The 14,253-nt window shown below is 43.4% G+C and overlaps 1 protein-coding gene across 1 annotated transcript in view; it reads right to left on the reverse strand.

Moving 5' to 3' along the window:
- Nucleotides 1-263: 263 nt before the first annotated feature.
- hyou1 (hypoxia up-regulated 1) overlaps nt 264-14,253 on the reverse strand; it is a 49,099-nt gene continuing 35,109 nt past the window's right edge. Inside the window, exons 20-25 of the mRNA XM_080214512.1 lie at nt 12,348-12,470; nt 11,848-11,981; nt 11,283-11,367; nt 5,231-5,501; nt 4,458-4,574; nt 264-3,865 (exon numbers count right to left, since the gene is read on the reverse strand). Of these exons, the coding sequence (XP_080070638.1) occupies nt 3,807-3,865; nt 4,458-4,574; nt 5,231-5,501; nt 11,283-11,367; nt 11,848-11,981; nt 12,348-12,470 (789 nt within the window). The 3' untranslated portion in view covers nt 264-3,806. The remainder of the gene's footprint in view (nt 3,866-4,457; nt 4,575-5,230; nt 5,502-11,282; nt 11,368-11,847; nt 11,982-12,347; nt 12,471-14,253) is intronic.

Consider the following 14,253-nt stretch of genomic DNA (forward strand, 5'->3'; position numbering starts at 1 on the left):
ACATTGAAAACTGCTATTCTGTACCACAATTGAAATTTTGAATAATAAAATGTCGACAGCACAGGAGGCCATTCAGCCTGCCTGGCCTGTACTTGCTCTCTACATGAACACAGCCACTTGAGATTCCATGTCCTTTCAGCGCATTCCTGCTAGTTTGCTCTATTCAGGTGAATTCCAATCAGTCGATTGAGTTCATGACACACACCCACTCACCACAATGTGGTTACATTTTATGAAACAAATTCTCAAGAATTGCACCCAAGTATTTCAGAAAAACTGTATTTAAGTTGCTCTGCACGGCATTTCACCAGATAAAATACAATGACAATTGAAGTATCAGTCATCTTCTGTGGTTCAACTCTTGGGAACGTGGAATAAATGAACAGAGGAAATTCTTGCAATCAGCTACGCCTTCGATCCATCCAAACATTCGAGCTGCTCCAAATATTTCCATCATATACTTGTCCTGTGCTGGCCCTTCTGCCTCAAACACAGTCATTAAAACTATTCCTGTTTTTAATACAATCCACCCTTCATTTACCCAAACAAAAGGTCTGTGCAGATTGTGAGCCGAGAGTTTTGGATAAGCAATTCTTGGAAAATACAGCATTTAAAACCAACTTGAATTTTGTTAACAGGAGAGATTTTCCCAATAGGGGTGCAGCTCCATCAATAATCGGAGTAACCTGTTTTTCCAGAAATAAAATCTCCAGTGTCACAACTCCCTTTAACAGAGAAACCCGGTGCCCTGGGGTGGAAGGCAGCTGACTTCCACGTTGCCAGCTTCCCCATCTCGCTTAGCGGAATTGGTTTGAAAAGCTACAAAAATATCACCATCCACCTAGCTGAACACAAACCATTTCTATAATTAGACAATACTTTGCATAAACCATTTTGTGCTGTTGCGTTGTGCACACGATCAAAACCTGAGAACAAACTCCAGAGCAGAGATTGAAAATCAGAGTGAATAGAGTTTGATGATTTAATGGAGAACAGAGAGCTAGTTATTTAGGACGGATGAGGTAGATGAGCTATGTTTAAAATACAAACAAGTGCCTTGTTCTCAGTCTCTCTCCAATGAGGGTAAAGATGTTTTCACATGTATCGAAAAACTAAGAGCATCAGAGGAAGTCTCTATTATTCTGCAATAGTTGTGCTGAGAGTAAATGCTGTAATGAAAACTATTCATTGTGTGGTGTTAGTGGACTTATTCATTGCCATGAAGCAACAAGATAGAATATTTTTTCTCAATACAGTTAAAGTTAGAAAACAATTTTCTCACATCTGAGACATTTCTTGAAGCAAAAGCAACTCTGCAGCCAAACAGCAGACATGTTAAACCTGCATCAGTGTGGGTATAGCAAAGCGTGGATTCAGGTTAGACAGCTGCTTTCAACGGGGCCAGGAAGACAAAAGGGACCCAGTAAAAGTTCCAGATCAGAGAGCAGTCTCAGCTGATGCTGCTGAACTTAGTGAGAAAATGCAGGCCCAGGACAGTTAGCCACTGACAAATTAGAAAAATAAATCAACATTTTATTGGGGAGAGGGAACAACAGTGCAGATTAACACAGCAGAGGCTTGGCGAGTCTGGCTGGTTTATTTTAAAGGGGTTTTAAGTGCAGAAATAACCCCTAATTCAGACTGGACACACAACATTAGGCACAAACGATTGACCAAAAGCACACCGAAATCTGGTCCCTTTTCACACCAACTCCCTACATTCATTTTTACCTCAATAGCGCCAATGGCTACTGGACCAACCTCATTATTAGATCAGAACTTTGCTTTAAATTTAAACTTTTTGAAGTTAGACATTCAAAACAAACCTCCAACAGCAGGGGGGAAAACCCACCAGGAATAATGCAACCACAATACTAATATTACTGAAGTTTCAATAATTGAAATACAATCCAAACGACTGCAGTGATCGTGTGTGTAGCTGGCGAGATTGTTCACCAGGCGTTAGGCGGATGGGTTAAAATTCATATTTTGATACTAACTTTTGAAAAAGATGTTTCCCGAGAATTAAAACTGGAAATTCACCCCCACTCTCTCCTCTTTAACAAACTAGATGCAGTTTAAGGAAAAGACGCTCCTGGAAAAGTGGGGATGGGCAGGGCAAATTTGCCCCTTGCTCTTCAATGTCAAGTGGGAGTAGACATATAAATTAAATTGTCAATGAAACAAAAACACACACACACATTGCAGATTGCAGAGCAGAAACAGGAACTTTATGCACCGCTGCCCAAATGATAACTGCTAGTGACCAGCATGAGGCACAAATCCAGCAATGATTATGATTGGGAGCCAAAAACCCCAAACCCCTCTATAGTCACATTTAATATCAAAAAGATGGCAAGTGGTTAATTATACAAGAGATAGCCAGCTCTGAAATCACAGGCCTGGCTGTCATTATAGAGCAGCAACTTCTCAATATCACCGAACAAACCTTCAGGGTGCCACTGCCCGAATTCATTTTGACAAACAAAACAGAAATATACAACCACCTGGTCAGGTCATTCAAAGGCAGTGCGTTACTACAGTGCGACACAGGGAACAGAGAATGCCACATAGGATTTGACTGTAAACCATGAAGCTTAAGCAACAAAATCATCTTGCCATCTGACACTCCAGCCTCTGATTTCCTGTAGGCAACTTGGGTGAAGATGTCTCCCCTGCTCTCAGCCGCAGGTACAGCACCACCTGCATTTTGCACAACTGGCTTTCTTCCACACTTCGGAGTAACTAAAACACAACGACCAAGGGCAGGGGCCCCTTAAAGCGCTGGACTGATTCTCAAGCCTGGCTGCATCATACAAACAGGAGGTTGAGTTTGAAACACAGGATTAGTGGGTGTTTCAGAGAAACACAAAGCTTAAGTCACAACAACTTGAAGCTCTGTCTGCCCTGTATCCACCAAGGCTGCAGTGTAGAGAGCAAATTCACAGAGGTGCCCATTACCATTCTGGATTAACTTGCTGCTTTCAGTCTGTTAACGTTCTAACAGAAACCAATACCGCACAAGACGTGACTGATCCCATCACGGTCGTATCAGTGGATGTTCCCAGCCCCTGAAATTCATGAGGGAGGAAGACCACCACAGCCCTGTCCCTCACTGGTGGGTGCAGCAAGCTTACACAGCAGGTTGGGACACTCTAGGTTGCAAATATAAGGCCAAGAGAAAAATAGAGGAGACTTACTCACATTTACCTATAATATTCTTGTGCAAGTAGTAAATGGTTGTACACGCTGAGGCAGGAGAGTCCACCATGTAATGAGGACGTATTCCTGCTTCACAGACCATCATTTTGTGACCTTGTCAACTTATCTCAAAGCCAGGTTTTGAATTCCAATAGGCTCCAGAACTAAATTTTGACATTCAACTTGTCTCAAGCTGACAACGTAAACCAAAATTCACCGTACGTCAATTCAGTGCAATAAGTTCATTCATAATCATTCATTTAAAAGAATAGCAACAATCAAGGGGAGGGGGGGAAGAAACAGTGAGCAAGAACACTTTGCTTCCAAGAACTTGAAGCTTTAAAATCCCTTTGAACATCAACACCATTGCTGCAAACACTGCCTCCTGCTGGTCACAATGCAGTTTGAACTGTACTTGGTATTACAAATAAAACTTATCCAACAAAGTCCTTCACAGGTAAATCCAGTTTTCTTTTTTTTTAGAAAATGAAATGTACACCTCTGCTCCAATTCACGCATCATTGTTCTGCGAAATTATGGCAAACAGGTCCATTACATAAAAAGTAATGTAATATAAATAGAACTGGTGCTGGAGTCAGGAGTGGTTACAATTCATCTGGAGGGTGTTTGTCTGACTTGCTTTCCAATTTTCCTTCAGCTGTATCTAGAAGAAACAATTTCCATTCAGTGGAGGATCTCATGTAAGAAACAAAATGGCTAAACATTGATTATTTTAAAATGCTGCCAAGACCAATAAGAACAGAGCTGAAGAAGGGGGATTTGAATTCTGTGGAGAAGTTGGGGCTGTTCTCAGAGCAGGAGAAGGTCCAGGGAGATTTAAAGGTCATTGGACAAGGAGTCAGAGAGAGACTGAGAAGTTTTAAGAGATTGTAGTGATCTGGATAAAAAGAGACTCGTAAATACCTGAAGAGGGAAACTTGCAGGTCTGTGGGGAATGAGCACAGGAAGAGTAGGATATATTGGATAGCTCTCTCAAAGAGCTGGCATAGGTACAATGGGCCAAATGGTCTCCTTGTATGGTTTATGGTACAAATCACTGCTGCAGAAAACAGTGAAGACTTGTTTCGACACGGAGAGAGGACATTTCAGGTGGAGACTTTGCGTGGTGTTTACTTCCAAAGCCAAACGTTTAATCTATATTGTTCTTTATCCCTCACAGAAATACAAGCTGTCCAGAAGGACAGTTTCAGGCAGCACAGATTTGCAAACTCTCAAACACACATACCAATCCTCACCTTTACTAGACTCTATCACCACCGGATCTGCTAACTTAACCTCATCACCCTCAGGGTTGCTTTCAACCTCATTCGCAGTAGGTGGGGACTCTCCAGGTTTCACCTCTTCTGTATTCTCTGTTGGGAAGGAAATAATCCAGTTAGTGACTCACCATTCCATAGCAGGACAAGCAATGTATATTTCAAATCAGAAAATCAAACGCATTTCACACGCATTCCCCCACCCAACTCCTCTCCTGAAGGTGCTGACTCTCACTGGGGTACAGGGTCCCCCTCCTCTCCTGAAGGTGCTGACTCTCACTGGGGTACAGGGTCCCCCTCCTCTCCTGAAGGTGCTGACTCTCACTGGGGTACAGGGTCCCCCTCCCCTCCCTCAGTGCTGACTCTCACTGGGGTACAGGGTCCCCCTCCTCTCCTGAAGGTGCTGACTCTCACTGGGGTACAGGGTCCCCCTCCTCTCCTGAAGGTGCTGACTCTCACTGGGGTACAGGGTCTCCCTCCTCTCCTGAAGGTGCTGACTCTCACTGGGGTACAGGGTCTCCCTCCTCTCCTGAAGGTGCTGACTCTCACTGGGGTACAGGGTCCCCCATCTCTCCTGAAAGTGCTGACTTACTTTGACACAAGTCCTTTTGTGCCTCCTAAATTAATGAGGCCATAGATTTGTTATAAAGATTCCTCCCTGTGGAGACCTCGGTCCTGCCAGAAACTGCAATTCCTAATCCTAACCCCCAGTTATAAAAGTGTCCAGTTCTCTTACTTGGCAAAGAACTCACCTACATCTCCTCCTGTGTTTTCCTCAGGTAATATAACATTCTCCCCGTCAGCAGCTGTCGTGTTCTTATCTTCCATCGTTGTATTTTTCACTTCCTGTGTTGTGTTCTTTTCCTTCCGAGGCTTCGGTTTGGCAAATTTTGCTTTGTTGAGTAAATATTTGACTTCTCGATCCAGGAGAGCGAGCTTTGCCTCAATGTCCTTAGAGAGTAGGACGGGTTTCTGTGTGGACGGCAAATTATTCTGTGCCTTCACCGTTTCATTTTTCCACGTCTGAAACACAAGTTAAATACAACTTAATGGCAGAATGTTCCTGGGACTGGTGTAGCGACTGACCCCTCCTGGGTACTGCATTGCCACAGCTACTCTCACTCCCCAGCCCTCCACCCACCTTCACATTGGGGTATGGCTTCAAATCCAGTCCATTCTGATATCTCACACTGGAACACAGCTCTAGGTGATAGGGTGACTCAACCTGTTGGTTATTCCTCTTGCATGAACAGATGGCAAAGTGATGGTGGGCAATCAAACCTGGCCTGCACCTGCTCCCTCACCCAAAACTCAGGCTACCAAACATCAGTACGAACCAAAAGTCAGAGCGGCTTTTACAGGGCGATGCGGCACAATGACACAGTGGTTAGCACTGCTGCTTCACAGCGCCAGGGACCCGGGTTCAATTCCAGCCTCAGGTAACTGTCTAAGTGGAGTTTGTATGTCCTCTCGGTGGGTGCTCCGGTTCCCTCCCACACTCCAAAGATGTGCAGGTCAGGTTGATTGGGCATGGTAAGTTGCCCCTTAGTGTCAGGAGGACTAGTGGGCTAATGCGTGAGGTACAGGGATAGGGCCTAGCTGGGATTGTTGTTGGTGCAGGCTTGATAGGCTGAATGGCCTCCTTCTGCACTGTAGGGCTTGTATTATTTTATGACTTCCTACCTCCCCCACAACATAGGTTTATTGCAGCCCATCCCCATCATCCAGATTCAATTCTGTCACATACTGGACAATGAATTTACTCACCTGGCCATGAATTGGGGGCTGGGGGGGCAGTTTCAACATTCCTTCATTTCCAACCACATTATTTAGCACAAATTAATCTCTTGGCATCAGAGACAGGTGCAGGAGTAGGTCAGGCAGCTCCACGAGCCCATTCTACCATCATTAGGCCACGGCTGAGATGGGGAGAATTTTTTTTCACAGGATGGGAATCTTTGGAATTTTTTTTAAACAGGATCAGATGTTGAGCCATTGAGTAAAGTGATGGATAGATTTTTACCTAGCAACTTCTATCTCAGCTACAACATCATTTGCCAATTTGTCCTACATATGAACATACAAATTAGGAGTTGGATACTAGACCTGCTCCACCTATCAATAAAGATCACGGTGGATCTAATTTTAACTGGACTTCACATCCCTACCTATCCAATAACCTTTGACCCCCCCTTGTTTATCAAGAACCCACCTACCTATGTCTCAAAAATATTCATAACTCTGCTTCCACTGCCTTGAAGAGGAGTTCCGGTTCAACCCTCAAAACAATTCTCCACATCTCCGTTCGAAATGTGCAACTGCTTATTTTCAAACTAATTTTACAGTCTCCCACAAGAGGAAATATCCTCTCCACATCCCGCAGGCTCTTAAAGGCTTCAATCATTATCAGCAGCTCTAGGTTCTTGCCCTCCTCTGTTGTGTTTTTCACTTCCTCTCAGCTCCAGCAGATACAAGTACAGCCCGTCCAATCTTCCCCTATATGATAACTTGTATAATCCAGGTTTTAATTTTGAACCGCTTCCAACGTATTTACATCTTTCCTTAAATAAGGAGACAAGTACTGGACACAGTACTGCAGACGTGGTCTCACCAATGTCCAGTACAATGGAAGCATAAACTCCCCACTTTAGTAATCAATTCCTATCACAATAGACAATAACATTCTATTAGCTTTTCAAATTACTTGCTGCATCTACATACTAGCTTTTTGTAATTCATACATTCAGACACCTGGATCCCTCTATCTCAGAGCTCTGCAATCTCTTACCACTTAGATAAGAAGCTTTTAAAAACATTTTCCTGCCTGAATGGACAATTTCATATTTTCCCACATTCTGCTCCATTTGCCAGAGTTTTGCCCACTCATTTATCCTATTTTCTTGATTTGTTGATTATGCCAGAATTTATTGCCCATCCCTAGTTGCCCTAGAGAAGGTGGTGGCGAGCTGTTTTCTTGAACCACAGCAGTCTATACAGTGTAGGTACACCCACAGCACTGTTAGGGAGGGAGTTCCAGGATTTTGACCCAGCAACAGTGAAGGAACGGTGATACATTGCTAAGTCAAGTTGGCGAGTGACTTGGAGGGGAACTTCCAGGAGGTGGCGTTCTCAGATATCTGCTGTCCTTATCCTTTATAGCAGTGGCTGTCATGGGCTTGGAAGCCTTGCTGAGTTCCTCCAGTGCACCTTGTAGATGGGACACACTGCTGCTACTGTGCACTGGTGGTGCAAGCAGTGAATGCTCGTGGAAGGGATGCCAATCAAGTGGACTGCTTTGACCTGGATAGCAGAAGCTTCAAATGTTGTTGGAGCTGCACACATCCGGGCAAGTATTCCATCACACTCCTGATTTGCACCTTGTAAAAGACTGTAAATGACAGTCTTTTACAGTCATGTAAAAGACAGACCAGCTTTAGGCAGTCAGCAGACGAGTTACTCACTGCAGGATTCCTAATCTTTGACCTGCTCTTGCAGCCACTGTATTTGTATGGCTGGTCTAGTTGAGTTTCTGGTCAATGGTAACCCCCAGGATGTTGATAATGGGGATTCAGCAATGGTAATGCCTTTGAACATCAAGGGTGATGGTCAAGATTGTTGGAGATGGTCAATTCCTGGCACTTGTGGCACAAATGTTATTTGCCACTTATCACCCCAAGCCTGGATTTTCTCCAGGTCTTGCTGCTTTTGGACATGGACTGCTTCAGTATCTGAGGAGTCTTTATATTTCTTGACATCTTTCTCTAATAAGAGATGAAATGTCACAGTATTAATCTTTTGGTTACTTCTTTTTGTTCTTTAATATCTAAATTTTACAAGATAATGAAGGGGCTAGATAGGGTAGGGGTAGAGAGATTCTTCCCGCTTAGAAAGCACAGCCTCAAAATAAAGGGGAGGGGGGTGCAGTTTAGATCAGAGTTGAGGAGGAACTTCTTCACTCAAAGGGCGGTGAGTCTCTGGAATTCTCTGCCCACTGAAATGGTGGAGGCTACCTCACTAAATATATTTAAGTCACGGGTAGATAGGTTTCTGACAGACAGGGGAATTAAGGGTTATGGGGAGAAAGCGGGAAAGTGGAAATGATTCACTTCACATCAGCCATGATCTTATTGAATAGCGGGGCAGGCTCAAAGGGCTAGATGGCCTAGTCCTGCTCCTATTTCTTATGTTCTTATGTATGTTCTTAAATTTGCAATTATCTGATTTTTCTTTAAGTCTGATGCTACCTCTAATTTTTTTCAGTTAACGGGTTCTGCTGTTGGAAATCTCTCTTTTTGTGTTGGGATGTATCCGTTTTAAAAATTTCCATAAAGATCTGCCATTGATCTCTATTGATCTACTCCTTAACCTAATTTGCCGGTTTAATTTATCTAACCTGCTTCATTCCCACATAACTTATTTATGTTTAAAAGACAACCTTGGACCCACTCTTCTCTCCTTCAAATGGAAGGTAAAATTCAATCTATTATGATTGCTGCTGCCAAGGGACACCTTCACCATGAAGTCATTAATTCATAATATCTAGCTCCATAATACCAGCTCTGCTATAGTCCACTCCTTAATTGGTGCCAGAATGTTCCTTGTTCGAAGGAACTATCCCAACAGCATTCTGTGTATTCATCAAGACTACCTTTTCCTACCTATAGATTTTCCCAGTCTATATGCAAATTAAAATCCCCCTTGATTACTGCCATACCTTTCTGACAAGTTCCCATTACTTAATTCTTTATACATTATCCGACCAAATGGTTACTGTTCATAACCTGAACACCACTCCCATAAGTGACTTCTCGCTTTTATCATTTCTCATCTCTACCCAAATCATTTCTACACCCTGGATTCTTAAGCTTGGGTCATTCCTCTCCAATGTGTTAACAACATATTTAACAGAACCATCCCTCCCTCCACCTTTTCCTCACTTCCTGCCCTTCCTAAATGTCACACACCCTTCAATATACAGGTCCCAATCCAGGTCATAAAGCAGCTGTTTCTGTAAAGTACTTATTTATTCCTATTGGTACTCTCAGTTCATCTGTTTGGTTTTGAATGTAACATATAATCAAATATACAGCTTTTAGTTTTCTTCCATTGTTATGTTTGTAACCTCTAGATTTACTCTTGGATTTGTATTCCATAGTTTCTATCCCTCCCGCTAAGGTCTGTCTACCATTTCCCACGTTAATATCTTTCCTTCCTGTCCTTTGTCTCCTCTTTGATTTACCACATCTTTCCAAATTTGATCCTTGCCCCCATTATCTCATTAAACCTTCTCTAATTGTCTAGTTTGTGGTTTACACCAGGTGAAAACCATCCCAGTGGAACAGCCCTCACTTTCCCCAGTATTGGTGCCAACGCCCCAGAAACTGGAACCCAATCCCACACCAATCACTGAGCCACATATTCATCTCTCTAATTTTGTGTGCCATGTGCCAATACGCATGTGGCTCAGGTAATAATCCAGAGATTACTTTGAGGTTCTGCATTCTAATTTAGTGCCTACCTTCTCGTACTCTATGTAGGACCTCTTTCCTAGTTTTATCTATATTGCTGGTATCTACATAGATTCATAGAATCTCTACGGTGCTGAAGGAGGCCATTTGGCTCATAGAGACTGCACCAACCACAATCCTACCCAGGCCCTTTCCCTCTAATATCACGCATTTACCCTGCTAACCCCCGACACTAGGGTCAATTTAGCATGGCCAATCAACCTAGCCCGCACATCTTTGGAACGTGGGAGGAAACCGGAGCACCGGGAGGAAACCCACGCAGACATGGGGAGAATGTGCAAACCTCGCTCAGTGACCCAAGGCCGAAATCGGATCCCTGATGCCGTGAAGCAGCAGTGCTAATCACTGTGCCTCTTGCCATCTCCATAGAACACAACCACTGGATCCTCCCCCTCCCACTGCAAGTTCCTGTCTAGCGCAGAACAATGTCCCGAACCTGGCATTGGACAAGCAACACAGTGTCTGGATCTTACTCTTTGCTGCAATGAAAAAAGTGTTGATCCCCCTCAGTATCCTGTTCCTTACTACCATGATATTCTGATGTGCTCCCCCCACTGAATGGATTCCTACACCACAGCGCCACGGTCAGTCAATTCAACCATCCTGAAGCCTCACTCTCACCCAAACAAGTTAAGAAAGTTCAAAGCTGTTGGACAACTGCAAAGGCCAAGACTCCTACACTCTGGGTCCAGTTACCTGACTCAGTTGTAGCTACACCCTCCTCTCCTGATCACGAAACCAATTCGGAACACTACCCCATATGGTTTGATTACCTTAGTGTCCAAACATCTAAATCACAGTCTTGAACATGATCAACAGTTAAGGCTTCCCAGTTTTCTGGAGGAGAGGATCCCAAAGATTCAGAGATTCTGACTAAAGAAGTATCCCTCTTCTCAGTCTTCAACGTTGATTTCTTATCTTGAAACGGTGATCCCTCGTTCAAGACTCACCAACTCCCCCAGCTTTAACCCGCCAAGCCCCGCTCAAAGGCAGGGAGGCCAAAACTGCACAAGTTCTTCTTGGAATTCCAGACAAGGCCCACTGAAAAATCAGATTCAGACTCCGAGGCTGCAAAACCGCAATTCTGGGACTCTGCAGGCAATATCTCTCTAAAAAACAAGGAACTGAGCAAACACTCAATCTCCTGCCTAAAATTATTGCTCTTTATCCCACATGTTGGATAAAGATAGGATAAAGTACAAAATACTTTTTTTCCAAAATTCAAGTCAGTTTAATCGCTTTGTCTTTAGTACTGGTTGGGTTCTGTTGTACTTACAGTTGTCTCTGTGATGACCTTTTCCAGTGTGTTTAACTCCACCTCTGTGAAAATCTGCTCAGCTTCTGGTATGAGTCTAGCTCCTCTGAAGTCACAAAGATAACAGAGTAAGAAATCTTAAACAGAGAAAACCTTCACTGTCACTTGCTCTCATTTGTGCACAAAGGTAAGTTTGCTTACTCCAAATGCAACCATTTAGATTCTAGACTTTATTCAGGGAGTAACTGAGCATCAATGTCTCTGTCCAACTTGGTCTGTGTCAAGTAAGTCCACATCAGCCAGTATGACAACAGTGGGGTTGTGATAAATAAACCAGGGATCCTCTTCACTTCCTGGGTGACCCCAAGTGAAGATAGAAATGGACCAAGTTACAATTGACTCCCTAACCTGACTTAATGATGGAATAGATTATTAATGGTGATATGTTGAGGAGGATACCAATGCCCATGGAACCAGCCCCTTCGAAATCTTTACCATTGTCTATTGAACCAACTGCTTAAAGGGTAGTTAAAAAAAACTAGATAATCCTTTACCCAAGACTGCTTCCCTTCACCGGGGGACTTACTTGAGGAAAATAGTAGAATGATTAAGCATGCTATCCAGTGCAGCCAGGCGGTCTGGCCACTTCCTCCTCTCTTCAACTTTGAAGAAGAGTTCCTTGCACATTTTCCGTAGCTCAGAGAGTTTTGTTTTTAGTTCCTAAGCACACAAAAGTACAAATCACTGCCAAAACCCCAACATGCATAAAACACAAAACAGAATATTCTCAGTGTTTGATTCCTGCAGCAAGACTCTGTGTTACACATAGTGGCAATATTAAACTACAAACTTATCAAAGTTGCAGCTGAGACTCAAGATGTCAGTATCAGTGATATCACCACTCTCGGACTAAACAAGACACTACATAATTCACCCCATGCTGGTATCAGTTTTATATAAGCTCAGGTTTAAGTTCTAGCCCCACACCTGTCCCATTTGTTTTCTGTACAGTACATATAGATGTATAATTTGTCAATTTTCACCAGTTGTCCGCAGGATCAGAATAAAAAGAGCAACAAAACAAACCTGTGTGGTGGCAGCAAATCCATCCTCATCCAGCCAGTTTGAGACCTCGCTAAGTTTTGTAGAGATCTGGTCCCGTTCTTCTTCTGTCGAGACTGCCTGGTACTCATCCTGGTACATCTTGTCCTGGGAAACAGTAACAAAGGTGAACATTTGCAGATTTAGAAAGCAAATCCAGACACTGAACAACCTTAAACTTAAAAATTGTAATGGCCTCCTGCTATTCCCCCTCTGCTCAAAAGGTCAGAGCTAGCTCAGAACGCCTCCATGCAGAAATATAGCAGTTCAGAGAAGGTGGAGGGATTGTCTTATGAGGAAAGGTTAAATATGTTGGGACTCTACCCACTGGGGATTTAGAAGAATGAGAGGAGATTTCATTGAAACGTATCGGATTCTTAAGGGGCTCGACAATGTAAATGCTGAGAGGATGTTTCCCCTCATAAGAGTCTTGAACCAGAGTGCACACAGTCTCAGAATAAAGTAGCACCAATTTAAGGCTGAGATGAGGAGGAATTCTTTCTCTGAGTGTTGAAAGTCTTTACACCCACATCTCTGTGGCAAGGAGTTCCAGGATCCTTGTGTATTTTCAAGGCCGAGACAGTCAGGTTTTTGATCCACTGTGAAATCGAGGGTTACGGGGAAAGGCCAGAAAAGTGGACGTGAGGAATGCTGGATCAGCCATGATCCTATTAAATGGTGGAGCAGGCTCGAGGGCCGAATGGCCTCCTCCTGTTCCTATCTCTTATGGTTTTGTATCTGGTCTGTTTTAACATTTTGGTGACTTTGTGCATCTTGTACAAAAAGAGCAAAGAAAATTACAAAACAGGAACAGGCCCTTCGACCCTTCAAGCCTGCACTGAACATGCTACCCGACTTAACCCTCTACCCTTCCGGGGACCATATTCCTCTACTTCCATCCTATTCATGTATTTGTCAACACGCCCCTTAAAAGTCACTATCGTATCTGCTTCCACTACCTCCCCGGCAGCGAGTTCAAGGCACCCACCACCCTCTGTGTAAAAAAACCTGCCTCTCCTTTAAACCTTGCCCCTCACACCTTAAATCTGTGCCTCCTAGTAATTGACTCTTCCACCCTCGGAAAAAGTTTTTGACTATCCACTCTGTCCATGCCTCTCGATCTTGTAAACTTCTATTAGGCCACCCCTCAACCTTCGTTGTTCCAGTGAGAACAACCCAAGTTTCTCCAATAGCTAATGCCCTCCATACCAGGCAGCATCCTGGTAAGTCTTTCCTGTACCCTCCCCAAAGCCTCCACATCCTTTTGTTAGTGTGGCGACCAGAATTGAACACTATATTCCAAATGTGGCCTAAGGTTCTACAAAGCTGCAACATGACTTGCCAATTTTTAAATTCAGTGCCCCGGCTGATGAAGGGAAGCATGCCGTATGCCTTCTTGATTACATATGAACATGAAACTGATTTACAAAAGTCTAACTGCCATACTTACACAACAATGACCACAGGATATCAGTTAACGTGACTGAGAATATAGTTACCAATTTTCTTTACCAGTGAGGTCTTAAGTTACACATCCTCTTTCAACATAAGCTGATCCAACTGTTGCAGTTACACAAGAGTATTGGTTATAAAAGGTACACATTGAAACACAATCAATAAATAAGTTTGCACTCCAGCCTTTATTCTTAACTGTCCCTCACAACTGCTAATAAATATACTCGGAAGACAAGTATCAAACATTCATTAAAAATTCTTTAGAAAGGGAAAAGCATTTGCTTTAGCAGCATGTAAACCTGTGATCTACACCGCTACTGTTTTAAAATGCATCCCTACCCAGCTACAGCCAGCAGGGAAAATACTCTCAGCTGAGGTGCAGGGAAAAACACTCTTTAAAGGATCAGCAAAGCTTCCCAGGTCCCCATGACATACA

This window comes from Carcharhinus amblyrhynchos, chromosome 29 (assembly GCF_965287045.1).
Source record: "Carcharhinus amblyrhynchos chromosome 29, sCarAmb.v2.hapA, whole genome shotgun sequence".
NCBI lineage: Eukaryota > Metazoa > Chordata > Chondrichthyes > Carcharhiniformes > Carcharhinidae > Carcharhinus > Carcharhinus amblyrhynchos.